This window comes from Rhinatrema bivittatum, chromosome 1, assembly GCF_901001135.1.
Source record: "Rhinatrema bivittatum chromosome 1, aRhiBiv1.1, whole genome shotgun sequence".
In the NCBI taxonomy this organism is placed as follows: domain Eukaryota; kingdom Metazoa; phylum Chordata; class Amphibia; order Gymnophiona; family Rhinatrematidae; genus Rhinatrema; species Rhinatrema bivittatum.
Window position 1 is genome coordinate 487,583,482 of NC_042615.1, and position 17,943 is coordinate 487,601,424.

Consider the following 17,943-nt stretch of genomic DNA (forward strand, 5'->3'; position numbering starts at 1 on the left):
AATGTGGAATCTAATTGAACACCAAGGTAGCGAACAGTATTGGAAATGGCAGTAAGGTGAGAATCAAAATAAACAGAAGCTGGAATTGGATAGGGAGTTGAATGACCTAATACTATGATGAATAGGATTAAATGGTCAGTTTTCCCAATTAAAAAAGATAAATAGTGCAGTATACCAGGAATCCTTATTGGCACAAATACCCCAGGAATCTCTATTGGCACCATTGTTTAATTTATTCATTAATCTGGAAAAGGGAGCAACCAGTGATGTGATCAGATTTGTAAATGGCACACAATTTATTTAAAGTTAAGACAGCAGTTGCAGAAGAATCTTGTGTGCCTAAAATTCTAGGCCTAGGCATCTAAATGACAAATGAAATTTAATATGGACAAGTACAACATACTTCATAGGGAAAAATAATCCCAGCTACAAGTACAAAATGTTGGTCTCTGCACTAAAATTAGCCACACAAGAAAATGACCTGAGTCTTTATGAATATTATTTTGAAATCTGCTCAGTGTAGTCAAGAGAAAGCAGAGTTGCTTACCTGTAACAGGTGTTCTCCCAGGACAGCAGGATGTTAGTCCTCACATATGGGGTGACATCATCAGGATGGAGCCTTATCACGGAACACTGAGCATGCCTAGCATGCCACTAACCCTGCATCCAGCAGTGATCCCCCTTCAGTCTCGTTTGTAGCAAAAAGTACGAGCGAAAAATAAAATAAGAAAACGTAAGCGAACCCAACTCCACGGGGTGGTGGGCGGGGGTGTATCGTGAGGATTAACATCCTGCTGTCCTGGGAGAACACCCGTTACAGGTAAGCAACTCTGCTTTCTCCCATGACAAGCAGGATGGTAGTCCTCACATACGGGTGAATAGCGAGTTACAGCATGCCCGAGAAGAGTGAACCAAAAGCACCCAAAGACGTGCAACAGTCACAACAACAGGGGTGGTTTTGAGTATGAGGGCAGCCTGAATTTCACAGTGGGTCGCAGGAAGGAAGTTGTGTTATTAAACTGAAAACAAATTACATAGGACAGACTGACCAAAGATGGAATCCTGTCTGCCAGCCTTATCCAGACAATGAGCTGCAAAGGTATGGAGAGAGCTCCATGTGGCAGCTCTACAGATGTCCGCAAGAGGTACAGAACGGAGGTACACTACTGATGTTGCCTTGGCTCTTACTGAATGTGCTTTCACGTGTCATTGTAGTGGAAGGGCCTGCTTGCTGGTAGCAGAAAGTAATACAGTCCGCCAGCCAGGTGGACAGGGTCTGCTTGCCCACCGGAACTCCCAGTTTGGTCTTATCAAAGGAGATAAACAGTTGGGTGGATTTCCTATGGGCTGTAGTGCGGTCTAAATAAAAGGCGAGCGCACATTTACTGTCCAGGGAATGCAGGGCCCACTCACCTGGGTGTGAGTGAGGTTTTGGAAAAAATGTGAGTAGTATTATGGATTGATTTTAAATGGAAATCGTACACTACCTTTGGCAAAAATTTAGGATGAGTGCGAAGTACTACACGATCGTAGAGAAATTTTGTATAAGGTGGGTATGTTACCAGCACCTGTAGCTCACTGACTCTGCGAGCTGATGTCAAAGCAAATAGAGCACTTTCCAAGTGAGATGACGTAGCTCGCAGGAGTGCAGGGGCTCGCATGAGTTGTGCTAATACAACATTGAGGTCTCATGCCAGAACCGGAGGACGCAGTAGAGGCTTCAGTTGTAGCAAGTCTCTCATAAAGCGCCCTCAAGAGGTTGCACCAAGATTGGGGCATCTCCTATACCTTTGTGGTAAGTGGCTATGGCGCTGATATGCACTCGTATGGAGGAAGTTTGTAGGCCAGACTCCGAGAGGTGCCAGAGGTAATCCAGGAACCTTGTTGTGGGGCAGGAAAAGGGATCTATTTCCTTTGTCATGCACCACAGAGAATCTTATCCATTTGGAGCGATAAGATTTCCTAGTAAAAGGCTTCCGTGAAGCTATGAGATACCTGGGACACATTGTCAGAAAGGTTAAGGGATTGTAGGATCAACCTTTCAACATCCATGCCGTCAGACAGGGAGTGGAGGTTCGGATGATGCAACAGTCCATTCTGCGTTATTAGAGTTGGATCTGTGCCCAGGCGAATTGGTTGCTGAAATGAGAGGTCTTGTAGGATGGGAAACCAAACTTTCCGAGGCCAGTGTGGGGCTATGAGAATTATTGTGCGCCGGTCTTGTCGTAACTTCACGAGAGTCTTTGTGATGAGTGGAATTGGAGGGTATACATATAGAAGACCCTCCGTCCATGAGTAGGCAAAGACATCCCTTAGAGGTGTCTTGTTGCTGCGGTGTAGAGAGTAGAAGCAGTCGACTTTGCGGTTGTGAAGTGACACAAAGAGGGCTATATGTGGATGGCCCCACTGATGGAAGATTGGTCCCTAAATCCCACTGTAGCGAACACATTCATGGGGATGAAAGGTCCGGCTTAGGGTGTCTGCCATCACATTGTCCATGCCCGCCAGGTAGGTTGCTCTCAGCAGCATAGAATGGGAGAGAGCCCAGGCCCAGATCTGCGCCGCCTCCTGGCATAGCAGGTAAGAGCCTGTGCCCCCTTGCTTGTTGAGGTACCACATAGCTACCTGAATGTCTGTTTGAATTAGGACTACTCTGCTGGATAGGCAATCCTGAAATGTGAAGAGGGCATATCTTATCGCCTTGAGCTCCAGAAAATTTATCTGGTGCTTTTTTTCTTTCCTGGTCCAGGTACTCTGGGTGCTGAAGGCTGTTGATATGGGCTCCCCAACCCAGATTGGAGGCATCCATGGTTAGTGTAATCTGAGGATCCGGGGGTTGAAAAGATAGTCCAATCTGAAGATTGGACTCTTGTATCCACCAAGCTAGTGAGAATCGAAGCTGGCTGGTGACGTGGACAATGTGTGACAGGTCTTGGTTTGATTGGGACCACTGGGACTTTAAAGTCCATTGTGTTACTCTCAAGGCTAGTCGGGCCATTGGGGTAACGTGAACTGTGGATGCCATGTGGCCTAGTAAGGTCAGAAGGTGACGAGCTGTAGTAGTGCGGCGAGTTTATACCGACGTGGCCAAGGCTGAGAAAGTGCGTGCTTGGTCCTTTGGGAGGAGTGCCTTGGCTTGAATGGTGTTTAGATTTGCTTCGATGAATGAGAGAGTTCGTGACAGAGTCAGATGTGACTTGGGATAGTTTATTAGAAAACCCAAGGACTGTAGCAGTTGTATGGTAAGACAGAGGGATTGAAGCACTACCTCCTTGGATGGACCCTCTGAGTAGCCAATCGTCTAGATAAGGATAGACATGGACACTGCTGCCTTAGGGAAGCTCGTACTACTGCCAGGCATTTTGTAAACACTCGGGGTGCTGACGCTAGGCCAAATGGTAGCACTCGATATTGGAAATGCCTGTGACCAACTATGAATCTGAGGTATTTTCGATAAGGAGGGGTTATAGCTATATGGGCATAAGCCTTCTGAAGGTCTAGAGAACAGAGCCAATCTGCCTTTTGTAGGAGAGGGAGCATGGTGCCCAAGGTTACCATCCTGAACTTTTCCTTTTGGAGATACTTGTTTAGGGCGCGAAGGTCCAGAATAGGACAAATGCCGCCTGACTTTTTTGGAATTAGAAAATACCGAGAATAGAACCCTGCTCCTCGTTGCAGGAGGGTCGAGAGTTCTTCCTCGAGAAGTGGAGTATGGTCAGTTAGACTCCACGCCGGACGTGGTGGAGAGTCCAGTGGCAGTGTGTAAAGAAGTTTAGATGGTAACCGTGGGTTACTATGGAAAGGACCCGATGGTCGGTGGTGATTGTGTGGCATTTGTTGGCAAAGTGGCACAGACGCCCCCCCCCCCCCCCCAATAGGAAAAATGGCTGGGAGTGGGTTTTGACTGCTGCTCTCTAGGATGGAGTCAAAACCCAGAGGCGGACCAGTTTGAGGAGTTGGTTGGGTCTTTGGGAGTCTGTGTTGACGAGCCTGACTTCTTTGAGGGGGTCTGGAGGGACGAGAACAGGATGGTGGAGGGTAGTATCTACATGGTTTATAGGATAACCACCTAGGTTCATGTCTGAATGGCTTTTTGGCGATAGACGAGAAGTCTGAAGAAACAGTGGATAGTTGGCTTAAAGTCTCATGGTGGTCTTTGAGTTGTGCCACTGCCTCTTGAATTTTCTCACCAAATAGATTTTCTCCTGTGCATGGAAGATCTGCCAATCTCTCCTGGACTTCTTGGCGTAAATCGAAAGATTTGAGCCATGCCCAGCGTCTGGTGCTTATTCCTGCTGCTGACACTCTGGAGGCAGTCTCAAAAATGTCATATGCTTCCCAGCATCAAGACCTTTCTGGAGGATCGTAGTCAGTCCTCCTGAAAGTCTTCTGGCAGGTTCTCGGAGAAGTCTTGGACTTGTTTCCAGAGATTCCTTGAGTATTGCGTCATGTATAGCTGGTAGGCTGCTATACGTGCCATAAGCATAAGATCCCTGGAATACTCGTCGGCCGAAGGTGTCCAAGGACTTTTGCTCTTTGCCAGGAGGGGCAGAAGAATGAGGCTGGGACCTCTTAGTCTTCTTCTGAGTGGACTCAACCACTACGGAGTGGGTGAGGTAGCTGGCTTTTTTGGAAACCTGGAGCTGACTGTACCAGGTAGGTGGCATCAGTTTTTCTGTTTACTGCTGGCACTGTACCAGGGTGTTCCCAGGTACGGTGTAACAAGTTAAACAGGACTTCATGGACAGGAACTGCCATAACCTCCTTGGGGAGGGGGGGGGGGGCATCCACGAACTGGAGCACCTCCAGCATTTTATGCCTGGCATCTTCCTCTGTTTGCAACTTGAAAGGAATTTGAAAAAAAAATTTTTGAAATTTTTATATACCGACATTCATCAATGATATCACATCGGTTCACAGTGTAACGCAAACAGACGCCTGGGGAGCGTTTTACAGCGAACAATTATAACATGTTAACACGAGAGTAGTTGAGGGGGGAGATATAAGGGGGAGAATAGCACTAAATATTATAAACAAGATTTGCAAATATATACATTATGTACATTATGAAGAGATAACATAAAATATAAAATTGGGCAGAATTTGAAATGAGATGGGGGGGAGGTAAAAGGGGAGGGAAAGGAGGGGAGGGTAGCGCAGTGGAGAGGGAAAGGGGAAATTAGGTGTATGCTTTAGTGAAAAGCCAGGTCAATGGTTTCAGACATTTCCTTTATAAAGTTAGCAAATGTGAGGTCTTCTGGAGGGGAGCGACGGCGTTCTTCTGGAGGTGAAGGCTCTGATAGAAGATCCTCTGAGTTTGAGTGTCCGAGGAATCATCACCCCAGGGGTCGTAAGGTGGATCCCCTCCACCTTGTGGACCTTCAGATGGAGGTAGAGGTCCAAATCCAGCTGGATCAGTAGGTGGCACCGATGGAAATGCTGGAGGCACTGAGACAGGTGGAGGTGGCATCGGGGACAGCAGTGGCACTGATGGTGTCTGTGTTTTCGATGGTCGCCGCAGTGGAGGGACCTCCGATGGTCCTGGAATCGGCTCCGGCATCGGTGGTTCCTCGTCCGATGATAAGGGAATTGGAGTCTATGCCGGTGGAGGGAATCTATGGTCTCGGCGGCATCATCAGTGCGGAAGGAGCGGGCACCGATGGAATTGTGCTGATAAGGGTGTCCAGTCTCTCTAGTAGTGGAGCCAACATCATAGGCAGTGGGTCAGGCCTCGGCATGGGAGCTGGTGCCGGTGGAGATTGAAAACCTCGAATTGCCTGCAAGACTGCCTCTTAACCATCCAGTCCAATTCCTCCCGGAAGGCTGGTGTGGGTAACACAGCTGCCGGGATTGGAGGGTTGGTAGGCATTGCCGGAGGGTCCACAGGAATTTGTGGAGTCTCAGCTCCCAGCACTGATATAAGTAGGGAACGCCTCTGTGTCCCGGGTCCAGAGGAGGATGGGGGCTCCTCTCCCCGGGACTTTTTTGGCAATGGTTCCATCAATGCCGATGTCTGTCTTATTGGTGCCAGCACTGGATGAAGTATTTCATTGATACTGGTGCTTTTCTCTGTGCTCGACCCAGTCCTTCTCCAGCGCCAAGGATGAGAATGTCGATGCCTTTGAATGAGAAGATGTCTGTGACTGGCGGTCACCGGTGTCTCGGTGTTGAGATATCGATGGTGACGGAATCTAGGAAGAAGACTGTTTCCAACTCGGTGCAGTCTTGGGAGTAGACTGAGACAAGCGCTTAGATTTGAAGAGGTGCTCCATCTTCTCTAAGCGGGCCCGGCGGCATTTAGGGGTCATTTGGGCACAGTTGATGCAACATTGGACGTCGTGGGAAGGCACCAAGCATAAGACATAGACGTCATGAGGGTCTGTAATGGACATAGTCCTCGGGCATTCAGGGCATTTCCAAAAACCGGACGCCATTTTTTGAAAAAATAAGGGCGGCGCGCGGTCAGTGGTCGTCGGGCACCAATGGCAATACCGCTGGGAACCGACCGCAAAGAACAAGGTAAAACAAACTTACCGACGTCTGCAGAGGTCGACGGATGATGGGGGACCCTGGGATGGGGGAAAATTTTAAATTTGAAGAAAATTCCATGAGGAAAAAGTTGTGAGGAATTCTCACAGAGCTCCTGAAAACCACAATGCAGCTGCTGTGTGGAAAAAAAGACTGAAGGGGGACCCCTGCTGGATGCAGGGTTAGTGGCATGCTGGGCATGCTCAGTGTGTCAGTTAAAGTTCTAGAAACTTTGACAAAAGTGTTCTGTGATAGGGCTCCATCCTGATGATGTCACCCCATATGTGAGGACTACCATCCTGCTTGTCCTGGGAGAAAATATAGAAACATATAGAAATGACGGCAGAAGAAGACCAAACGGCCCATCCAATCTCCCCAGCAAGCTTCGCACTTTTTTTTTTCTCATACTTATCTGTTACTCTTGGGTCTTAGTAACCCTTTGGTTCTATTTCCCTTACACCCCCACCATTAATGCAAAGAGCAGTGTTGGAGCTGCATCTAAGTGAAATATCTACCTTAATTAGTTAGGGGTAGTAACCGCCGCAATAAGCAAGCTACACCCATGCTTATTTGTTTACCCAGACTATGTGATTCAGTCCTTGTTGGTTGTTGTCTGTATATAGATCCACTTTTCTTCATTCCCTCTGCCATTGAAGCAGAGAGCTATGCTGGTTATGCATTGAAAGTGAAAACAGAATATTATAAACTATTTGGATGGTTTTCAAATGTATTGCAGTTTATTTTATTTTATTTTAGATTTGTGCACTGCTCTGCTGGTATCTGAGTGATATAAAAGAATTAATTAATAAATAAATATATTTGAAGAGGAATGGAGAATAAAACCTCTATCAATCCATGGTTTAACCACACATTTGAGTATTTACAGTTCGGCTTACCCCATCACAAAGACACAATGGAACTAGAAAATTTAGAGTGGCAGTAAAAAATTGATAAATTGGATGAAACTGTTCCCTTTGATGAAAGGCTAACAAGCTAGCGTTCTTCATCCTAGAAAAGAGTTAATTTGGAGGAAATATAATTTATAGAATCATGAGTGGGGTGGAATGTATAAATAAAGTAGATATATCTTTTCAAATAATCCTAGAATAAGGGAATTCTTCATGAAACTAACAAAAGATTTAAAACAAGTCATAGAATGTATGTTTTCACTCAATATGCAATCAAGCTATGGAATTTATTACAAAAGGACAAAGTCAAAGCGACTAGCATAGTGGGGTTTAGAAAGGGTTTGGACAAGTTCTTGGAGGAAAAGTCCTTAAACAATTAGCCAAATAGGAAATCTATTGCTTATCCCTAGGAGTGAGCAACAAAAAATGGGATCTACTGGATACTTGTGTCTTAAACCAGCCAGTGATAGGATGCTGGACCTGATAGACCTTGTTCTGACCTAGCATTGCATATCCTATGTTCCCATCTGGGCACATACCTTTGGAGAGACATCCTTAGTGCAAGAGGATAACTCATCACCTTGAAAATCGGTCCTAGTTACAGGATCACTTCAAGGCAATGGTCTCCTTGGAGACCTTGCTCCTTCAAAGCAGCACAGGAACTACTAGAAAGATGGTGGGACTGTTCTATGACCCTGAAGGCCTCCTTTATCTGACTGCCTCAGCTCTTCCAGGTCTGCTACACTAGCCTCCATACTCATGCTCTGGAAACTAGGAGCTCTTTATATCTGTGCAAATTTGAACTTAGCAGGCATTTATGGCACTTGGTGCAAAAAAACTGGTAGCCCCCATAATGCTGTTGGGCTGTCTGCATCCTTTTCTTTTAAGTTATAAATTATTTCTTAAATGTGCTTAACTTTGTTTACTCTGTAGCCAGACTTATAATTTGCCTACAGTTTCTTTTTAAATTTGAGTGAGTTTATTTTGCACTTATTTTACCAAAGCACTAGTTGGTTCCTATTATGTAAATGTTATCCTTGCCTCCTAACTGGGCAGTAATCATAACTGTAGATTTGAGATGTGGGTGGATAGAGCTGTTTTGTCTGTTTTACCCCATCACCCTCTAAAACAGCAAGATAGTAAGCTTTTAAAATGTTCTCACACTCAAACAGCAATTCCTCTTCTGCTCCACCAGTCCCAAACCTATGGGGTTACATTGTCTTATCCAGCAGTTGGAGGCAGAGCAGTATTTTATTATTTTTTTGTTTTTTACTACATCACCTGTATGTATGTCATGCATAGAACATATCTAGCCTGTGTTCTCTGCCTCTAGCTACTGGATGGTCGATGGAGTGTAGACTATTCGAAGCAAATTGTGACTTTTAAGCCCCAACTTTTTCTCTTTACTTTCAGGGCCAAGCTCCTGCAGATGTTGCTCCTGCAGTGAAGCGGGCTTGGATTACCATTTACATTTCCCAGCCTCATTGACCAGGCTTGGTAGAGTGTTGATCGCTGTGAGGAAAACATTTTGATCTCTTACAGGCAACTTCTTGCTCTCTAATAGTTGGCACCACAACCTAGATTTATGCACAATTTCTATGGCTGAGAAGTTGCTGCTGCTGTTCCTGCAGCTCAAAATGCTCTTCTCTGAGTGAGGGAAATTTTTGCTGTTTTCCATGGTAAGACTGATTTTCCTGAGGTGCCTCGTTTGATTCCCCTCTTCAAAAAGAATCTTCAGTAGAGTCAGGCACCTTGGCTAAATCTTCTCCCAAATCAATCCCAGCTGCTAGTGAGTTGCTGGAATCAGTGGGTCTAACATCTGAGTTAGACACAGCCATTTTGAAACCCCAATGGTCCGTCCCATCATCTTTGAAGAGAGGCATCACGTTAGCTCAGGGACCTCCAAGATTGCTGCCGGAATAGGAATTTCATCAGAGTGATTTTCAAGAAATCCCTAGAACCAGCAGTGGTACCTTCTCACCTAATTTTTTTTCAAATTCCTACATCAGGCAAGCCCTGCAGGGACAGAGTGAAATAGTAGGAGATCATTCTGTTAGTTTCCTTTCCTTTACTTCTGCTATACCAGTCCAGAACCCCACCTTTTTCAAAATAAGAGGAAAAGTATTATCAGAAGTTTGAATAAGATTTTTTCTGCAACTGTTTAAGTAAAAGAGCTAGTGCTTGCTGTGACAGTCACAGCATTGTTCCAATGCAAGAATGATTTAAAAACATTTTCTTCATGCAAGTAGTTATAGTTGTTTTTTGCTATTGGCAGTCAAGTTTTTTAAATTTTACAAGTGTATAGCTTTGACTGTAGTATACTTGCTATATAGGTTCTATACACAAAGGTGGTGTCATTTAAAAAAAACAAACAAAAAACCTCTGATCCAACTGCTGGATGAGAAGTAAGCCATCAGTTCTTGACTGGGGTAGCAGAAGGAAAGGAAATTAACAGGTAAGACATATTTCAAAGTTCTTATCATACTCCCAAATAGCAAATAACCTATAAAGCTCTATCACACTTCTAGCTTGGCAATGTAGATAAGCCCAAGTTCTATCCAGTGCAAATTCCTGCTCTCACTAGCTTCATCAGCAATGCCCTCAAGACCAATTGCTTACCAGTGGTTGCAGCTCATCTCTGACTGTATGGAATCAATTTTACCATCCTAGATGACTGCCTATCAGAGGCAAGTCCCAGTTGCAGGGTATGCAGGCTGTAAACACTGTGGTACAATGGCCAGAGTATCTAGGTTTTATCTTAAACTATAAGAGCTTGACTCTCCAATGCTCCCTGCAAATGGAATTCATTGGAGTCCTTTCAATTCCCAAGAGGCAAAGGTTTTCCCCTCAGACAGAATAACTAACTTGCTCTCCTCTGGCCTACATTTTCAGCAGATACAGTGCATAGGTTTACCAGTTCTCAAAATGCTGGGGTACATGCCCTCAATTACATATTCTACCACTGGCAAGATTCCATGTGAGGTAATCAATCACAGTAAACATTTGAGCCTATAGTGGAGTCAACATTCTCAAAGTCTTGAACATCAGCTTCAAGTGTCCAGTGATCTGAAAAAATACCTTTTGTGGTGGCAGTGCAGACACAATTTATCAGGTGGTCTGTTCTTAACAGTTCCACCATATCAGTCCTAACAACTGATGCTGCTCTTCAGGAGTGGAGGGCCAACACCCATGGCCTCCATACTCTGGGCCTATGGTCTTTCTTGGAGAAGTAACTGTCTATCAACTTTCTAGAATTTCGAACCATAAGACTGGCTCTCATTGCATTTCAGCACTTGTTTTTTCTATTAGATGAATAACCAGACAGTTGAATCAATGAACAGGAGGAACTGGCACCTACTCATTATGACTAGAATTCAAGATTGGTAGCAGGTGACAGTGCACACCTCATTTCTCAGGGCAATTTATCTCCCAGAGGAGGATAACATGCTAGAAGTCAAGCTGAACAGAATTCTGGATCCACATGAATGGTCACTAGACACTCAGGTGGCTCTTCTGGAAATGGGGCTCTATGGAAACAGGTCTGTTTGCAATTATGGCTAACAGAAAAGTTGTCAAATTTTCTTCCTGAAGGCTGTCCAACAGCAGAAGTGGATATGTTCTTTATTCTTTGGGTGTCAAGCCTCTTGTAGCCTATCCTATACCCTTAATATAAAAAATACTGGGGAAGATGAGAGTATTGGGGTACAGTGATCCTGATACCCCCTATCTGGCCCAGACAGGAAATGGTTTCCCCCATCTTCTGCAGCTCTCCACAACACAGCTGATTGCCTGATTCCATCCCCAACTTTCACCATCTGGGACTCAGGAACTTTTCTGCATCCAGCATCAATATGCCAACTCTGATAGCTCGGATCCTAAAAAGATAGCTTTTTTTTAAGAGGTGTTATATATACTGCTGTTGTCCAGGAAGCAGTTCAACAGATCTTCTTGCATGCTTAAGTAAATCTGTTTTCTGTTGCCCAGGTCCAAAATTACTGGGCTTACTCCTTCACCTTTCCAGCTCTGAACTCAAGACCAAGTTGATCAGAGTTCATTTTTGTATTATGGTGGCCTTTCAGGCTCAGGAGCAAGGGAATTCTCTCTTCCCTCATCTCTCATTTTATAAAGTGGTAGTCCCATATAAAGCCTCTCATGAAACCCCCTGTTCCTCAGTGGGATCTCACTGTAATGCTTGTGCAGCTTTTGAGCCCCTTTTGAACTCATTTGAGTGTCATCTCAAGTTACCTCTCTTTGAAAGCGATTTTTATGGTGGCGGTCACCTCTGCCAGGAGTGTGAGCGAACTCCAGGCATTAGTGACATACATGCCGTACAACCTGGTTCTTTAACAGGATGGTCTTGTGTACCCATCCAAAATTTCTGGCAAAAGTAATTTTGGTTTTCTGTCTGAATCAATCTGTCATTCTTTGTACTTTCTTCCTTAGGCCTTTCATATACATTGCAGAGATAGCATCACATACACTGGATTATAAAAGGGTGCAATCTTTGACTAAGAATTTGAGCACGTCCTCTCGGTTCTTCATGACTTATGACCCAAACAGGTCAGGGTTACCAGTTTCCAAAGTAGTATTGCCAGTTGGATTTCAATGTATCTTAATTTCCTATGGAAAAACAGGGTTGAGTCCAGACCTACAATGATAGAGCCATGGCAGCTGCCAAAGCCCATTTGAGTTCTGCTTTCATCGAAGAGAGATGCAAGGCAGCCACTTGGAGCTTGATGCATACTTTAACGTCCCATTATTGCCTAGATGCTACCTTCTGTTTGGACAGTGGGTTCAGCCAAACAGTTCTAAATGTTTTCAAATCATAAAAAAAAAATGTTCTTAACTTCTTCCTACATTTACCTAGATTGTCTTGAAGTGAGAAAACTGGCTGCTACTTGAGCTTGGGAGTCCACATGTGTGACTGACTTTCCAGATTGTCCATGGAGATAGTGCTTACCTGTAACTGGTATTTGTCATGGACAGCAGGACAAGGTAGTCACAATATCCTCCCACCTCCACTTGGAGTTACAAAAAAAATGTTCTTCAATATTATATCTGTTATTTGAGTGAGCACACTTCACAGCACCAAGGATAATGTGCTGTCCCTTGTATGTGCTCTGTAAAGCCAAAGCTATTTTTCTAGCTACAGCTACAAAACCATCCAGAACACCAATGCCATATTGACATCATCCCCAAATATGTGACTGACTTATCCTGCTGTCCACAGACAATCCCAGTTAAGGTAAGTATCTTCATTTTTTTCTGCTGAAGTGGTACTAATTGCTTGCAGAGGATTAATTTTGCTAACCTCACTGTTCTTTGTACCCAAACAGATCCAGTGGTTCTGGAGAGCCCTGCGCTCTTTTGACCAGGCAGACCGTGCCAAATTCCTTCAGTTTGTCACTGGTACCTCAAAGGTTCCCCTGCAGGGCTTTGCTGCTTTAGAAGGTATGAATGGCATTCAGAAGTTCCAGATACATCGGGACGACAGGTCCACAGACCGGCTGCCTTCTGCTCATACATGGTAAGGACAAACATCTTTCTCTAACTTCCCCCATCCCTGATAAAGCCATCAGTCTGATAACCACATATCAACAGGGAGCGACTTACTGATTAAGCTACTGTTTATCTGGGCCTGGATTTCCACCCAGGCACTGGGAAACCTCTCTACTACTCATTCTATGCAGGGACGCTCCCCTGAACACCCTTGTAAATTGTTGATGTATTGGAACATCTGGAAATTGACACCTTTACCAATAAGTCTATTAATAAATACTTCTACTGTAATTATAATCCAAAATATAAGTTCCAGCCAACATTAATTCTGCCAGAATGGGTTAGTCTCATAAAATGGCAGACATCCTCTTCCATTGCTGAACTGGTGGCCATCCTACTGTGCTGGTTTATAGCTTTCTGTATGCATTGTGGCATCTTCACCTATATGGCAGCTTCTTCCATTCAGCTGATGGGTTGGTAGCTTCAGTTTTGTTACTGTAAGGGATGATTAGAAAACATTTTTTTTTTATAGAAAGAGACTTGTGAACATCACATTTCTTAAGATACTGAAGTGCGTCTGAGTTGCAGTACCAGTAATGGGTTTTAAACTCTGATCTGAAACCGCAGAGTAGCATCTGGGAACTAGCAGAGGAGAGCAGCATGAAAAGGGACAGCCTAGAGAAAAATCAAGTTGCCAGCATGAATGAGGAGTTCAAAGGGGTGCAAATGATTTGGAGTATACTCATGAATGGTTTGACTGAAGATCTTTCATTTTTTCTCCCTGCTGCTGCTGTTTAGTTTTAACCAGCTTGATTTACCGGCCTATGAGAGTTATGAGAAGCTTCGTCACATGCTGCTGTTGGCTATCCAGGAGTGTTCAGAAGGCTTTGGGCTGGCTTAAAGGAACCAGCATGTTATTTTTCTACTGTCGAACTTGTGAGATGGGGGAGACAAAATAAAATGTAAAAACCCCACACAGACTAAACCAACCCAACGATGCGTGTATCCTGCCGCCGCTGCCCTCCCCACCTGCCATGACTCAGCCAAATGGCCTACTTCAGGCATCGCAGAATCCTGTCCATGGGAGCATCAGCTGTACTGAGACTTGAAACGTTTGGATAGGGGGGGAAATTATATATAAATATATATATATATATTTTTTGTTTGTTTGCATTTCTTAATTTGTGCTTGGAATGTGTTGATGTGCACATTTAATGATTTAAGACAAAACAAAAAAAAGCAGAGCCTTGAGACTCTTGTGTCACTATGGAGGAGGAGGAAAAATAAAATTTAAAAAAAATTTAAACCAAGAGCACTCTTGCTAAGAAGTCACTTTTCATGATGCTATTTTTTCAGTTTGAATAAAAACAAAAATTTAAGTGTAAATAAAACCACTGAAAAGAAAAGATCCAATCAAATATGTTTTTTCCCTTTCTGTGGACAGTTCTTACGAATGACTGTGTTTTTTGGTAGGGGTTGAATCAGACAGGTGGAAGACAGCATCTCCTCTCTCCAGCAAACAATTGGGGTGGGGGGAATCTGCTAGGCACTCACACTTCTGTCGGGAGCACATGGAAGATAGATTTGTGCAGTTTTTTGTAATGTTTTTATTTAAATTAATGCACTTGAGATTGCAGCAGGGAAAGGGATAAAAGGCAGCAAGGTAAGACAGTGGGGCCTGAAAGCAAGAGAGAAGAAGAAAGAAACTTTAACAGTTTGTTTAAAAAAGTTCAAAACTTAGTCAAGGTATTTTGTTTTGCCCTCCCTCCCCCCATCCCCTTTATATTTATTATATTTTATTTCAGGAGATTGGGATTAATCAGAAAACTTGTTTCAATGTTAAGATTCACACCTGACAAACAAAAGTGTTTGCAAGTTCTCTGACAGTAAGATGACTCTCCCTCCCTTTGTTTTCTATAAGTGCCCCCTGGAGCTTGGAATCCAGTTACAGCTCTTTGTGAGCTGGCCTATGGCCCGACTTCTCTTAACTGTTGAATACAGCTCTTCTGTGGCTAATCAGGAGGTTATCTCTCTTCTGTTACTTGGTCCATGGAGGAGAAATTAACAAATGATTCAATAAAGGTTTAGTTTGAAAGATGAGGAGGGTCCTTGTGTGTTTTTCTGGGTATCTTTAAAATGTTGGTGCATTGTACAGGACGCATCTTAGGATCTTTGCAAAAAATGCTCCCTTTTTCAATCTGTTTTCTTAAATTTAAGAAAATAAAAAGATTGGAGTTCGGAAAACTATTTACAGTGACTACAATAGGAAACCTACCCACCTAAATACAAGTTATTAATAGATCAGTGGTCAATATTATATTAGAAAATTCATTTGTTTCACACTGTTGAGGCAAACATAGATGATAAAAGCTCTAGCTGGCCAGAGGGCTCAGAGGCAGGAACTGTGCACTGCATATGGAAGACCTGAGTTCAGTTCCCAGGTTAAATCCTCCATTGTCAGGGTCAGCCAGTGATGCTGTGGAGGAATCATTTACAGCCACTAAAGGGAAGGAAGCTCTAGTTATTGTACAATGGTGCATAGTCACTGAATTGTAGGTTTCTGGAAGAGGAGCTCTAGTGCACGAACCCCTGGCTAAGAACTCTTGTTGCAATGACTGGGGAAAAGTGAGATGGGAAGAAATTATAAAATGGGGGTAAAACCCAAATATTTGAAAATGAATGCTTATGCTGCTATAGCCAAATGGTGGCCAGATCTGGTTAAGCTGGAGGAAATTATCAGCAAAGCAAAAAAAAAGTTCTATTAATACTGTGCAAAAAAATACTCACCAAGCATGATGATAAAAATGAGTGATTTGGAATTTCTCCTAGGACAAGCAGGATGGTAGTCCTCACACATGGGTGACATCATCAGATGGAGTCTGGCACGGAAAACGTTTATCAAATTTTCTAGAAACTTTGATGCACTGAGCATGCCCAGCATGCACCTATCCGCACGGGGTCCCCCTTCAGTGTCTTCCGTGCAACTTTCGCCTCATGGTTGTGGAGCTCTGCTCTCTTCAGACTTTTTTCTGGTTGTTTTTGCGACCTATCTGTGCTGGATCCTCCTTCTGTCAGTGCTTCTATAAGGTGACATGGTAAGTTTTTCTTTGCGGTCAATTCCCGACCATGTTGCTCTTTGGTGGCTGCCGGTCATTAACCACTTGCTGGCTCCTTTTCATGGCATCGTTTAGGTTTTGCCGATGCCCCCAGTGCCTGCGGAACATGTCCATTTCGGATCTGCACGAGGTCTGTATCATCTCCCTGGGGGCATCACACAATATCCAGGGGTGTCATTTTTGCAATCAAATGACCCCCAAGGGTCATCGGGCCCGTTTAGACAAGATGGAGAAACTCTTTGGATCTAGACAGTCTGATCCTTCGACTCCAGCGTCTGGTGCTTAGATGCCCAAGGGCCTGGGGGAACCAATGAATGTGGATCCATCATTGTGTATTCCCTTATCGGCGTCATTGCGCTCCAGGACATTGGGATCGTGCCCATCCTCGGTGCCGGGGAAAGACCAGGCCGAGCATCATGGGAAACCTCGGAAGCATCACGAGTCACCATCATCGCATGGTAACGGGCTCAGGTCGGCACCGGTCACCACTGTGATTCCCCTGAAGTGACCCCTGAGGACAGGATGCATCGATTTCTATCAAGCCCCACCAATATTAGTGCCGGGTACTGTGCTTCCGATGATTCTTCCTAGTCTGTCCATCCTGTCTTCGGCAGATTTTCAAGAGGAGTTGGACTGCAGGGTGCAACAGCCCGTGCTCTGAGCCCTTCAGGGCATCAAACCACCAGCTTCACCGGTGCCTTCCCCAATTTTGGAGCCCTCCTCTGCGATGTTGGCACTGCTGCTGGAGCATCTCAATGTCGTCCTGGCTGTCTTGCCCACACAGCAGCTACTTGTGCCCAGGGAGTCCCTCGATAGCCCAGTGGCCACCGGGTCTTCCTCCCGCTGGAGTCAACCCCATTGTGGGTTCCTCCAAGGAGGACGATCTATCATGGCCGGGGGCATCATCGGGGACTCTGGTACCGATCCCCAGTTCCTCAGGGACCTCAATGCCATTGGTGTCATTGGTGCTGCCAATGCCCGAGGTGCCTTTGGTGCCAAGACCGAGGGGCTTGGGCAGGGGTCCTCCACAAGAGTCCCCAGGGAACTTCAGTGAGGAGGAGGCCCCATATGGTCCCTGAGGGGAATGATTCCTCAGAATCTTCGGATGACTCGGTATCTCCCCTCGGCCCAGTCTCCAGATGAAAGTGGTGGAGTCTGCCTTCTAAAAGGCCAAGCGTTCCCACACCCATGCTTCTGTGCCTCCTGGTTGGGAACACCGAGCATTGGATGCCATAGGTAGGAAGGTGTACTAGGGTGTGATGCTGATTGCTTGGATTGCCTCCTACCAGCTGTACATGACCCAATACACCTGCAACCTCAGGAAAGTTGTTCAAGAGTTGTCGGAACTGTTCCCCCAGCAACAGCAGGAAGCCACCTTGGCAGTTGCCCAGCAAGGCTTGGGAGTGTAGCAAATACAAGGTATGCTCCACTTACGATGAGTTTGAAACTGCAGCTAGTGTGGTGGCGGCAGGCATTGGTGCCTGTAGAATGGCGTGGCTCCAAGCATAGGATCTCCAACCAGAGATCTAAGAGAAGCTCACAGACTTGCCCTGCATTGGCGAGAACCTGTTTGGAGACAAGGTTAGAGATCCTGTGGCTCAGTTGAAGGATCACTGAGACCCTTCAGCATCTTAGCCAATACATCAGACCCTCCATCCTCCACCTGGAAGTCCTCTTGTCAGGGCGGCAGGAGGTCCTATCACCAGAGGAAATATTACCCTCCATCCTTGCATGCCTGTACGCCGCGAGTGGGTTCTAGGAGTCTCTCTAGACAGCAGCGGACCCCCCAGACCTCAGCCAGCATCCCAGCAAAGCCCCGCCTTGGGGTTTTGACTGGCTGCGAGGGAGTATAAGCCCATGACCCATCCCTCAACATTAGGGCCCCTGGTCAG

The 17,943-nt window shown here is 45.1% G+C and overlaps 1 protein-coding gene across 9 annotated transcripts in view; it reads left to right on the forward strand.

Annotated features, from left to right (window-relative positions):
• The window catches only part of HUWE1 (HECT, UBA and WWE domain containing E3 ubiquitin protein ligase 1), a 907,188-nt gene extending 892,155 nt beyond the window's left edge, over positions 1-15,033 (forward strand). For all 9 annotated transcript variants that reach the window (XM_029607938.1, XM_029607967.1, XM_029607972.1 and 6 more), the window contains 2 exons: positions 12,773-12,963; positions 13,734-15,033. In XM_029607938.1, coding sequence (XP_029463798.1) covers positions 12,773-12,963; positions 13,734-13,836 — 294 coding nt within the window. In that variant the 3' untranslated portion in view covers positions 13,837-15,033. The remainder of the gene's footprint in view (positions 1-12,772; positions 12,964-13,733) is intronic.
• Positions 15,034-17,943: the final 2,910 nt, after the last annotated feature.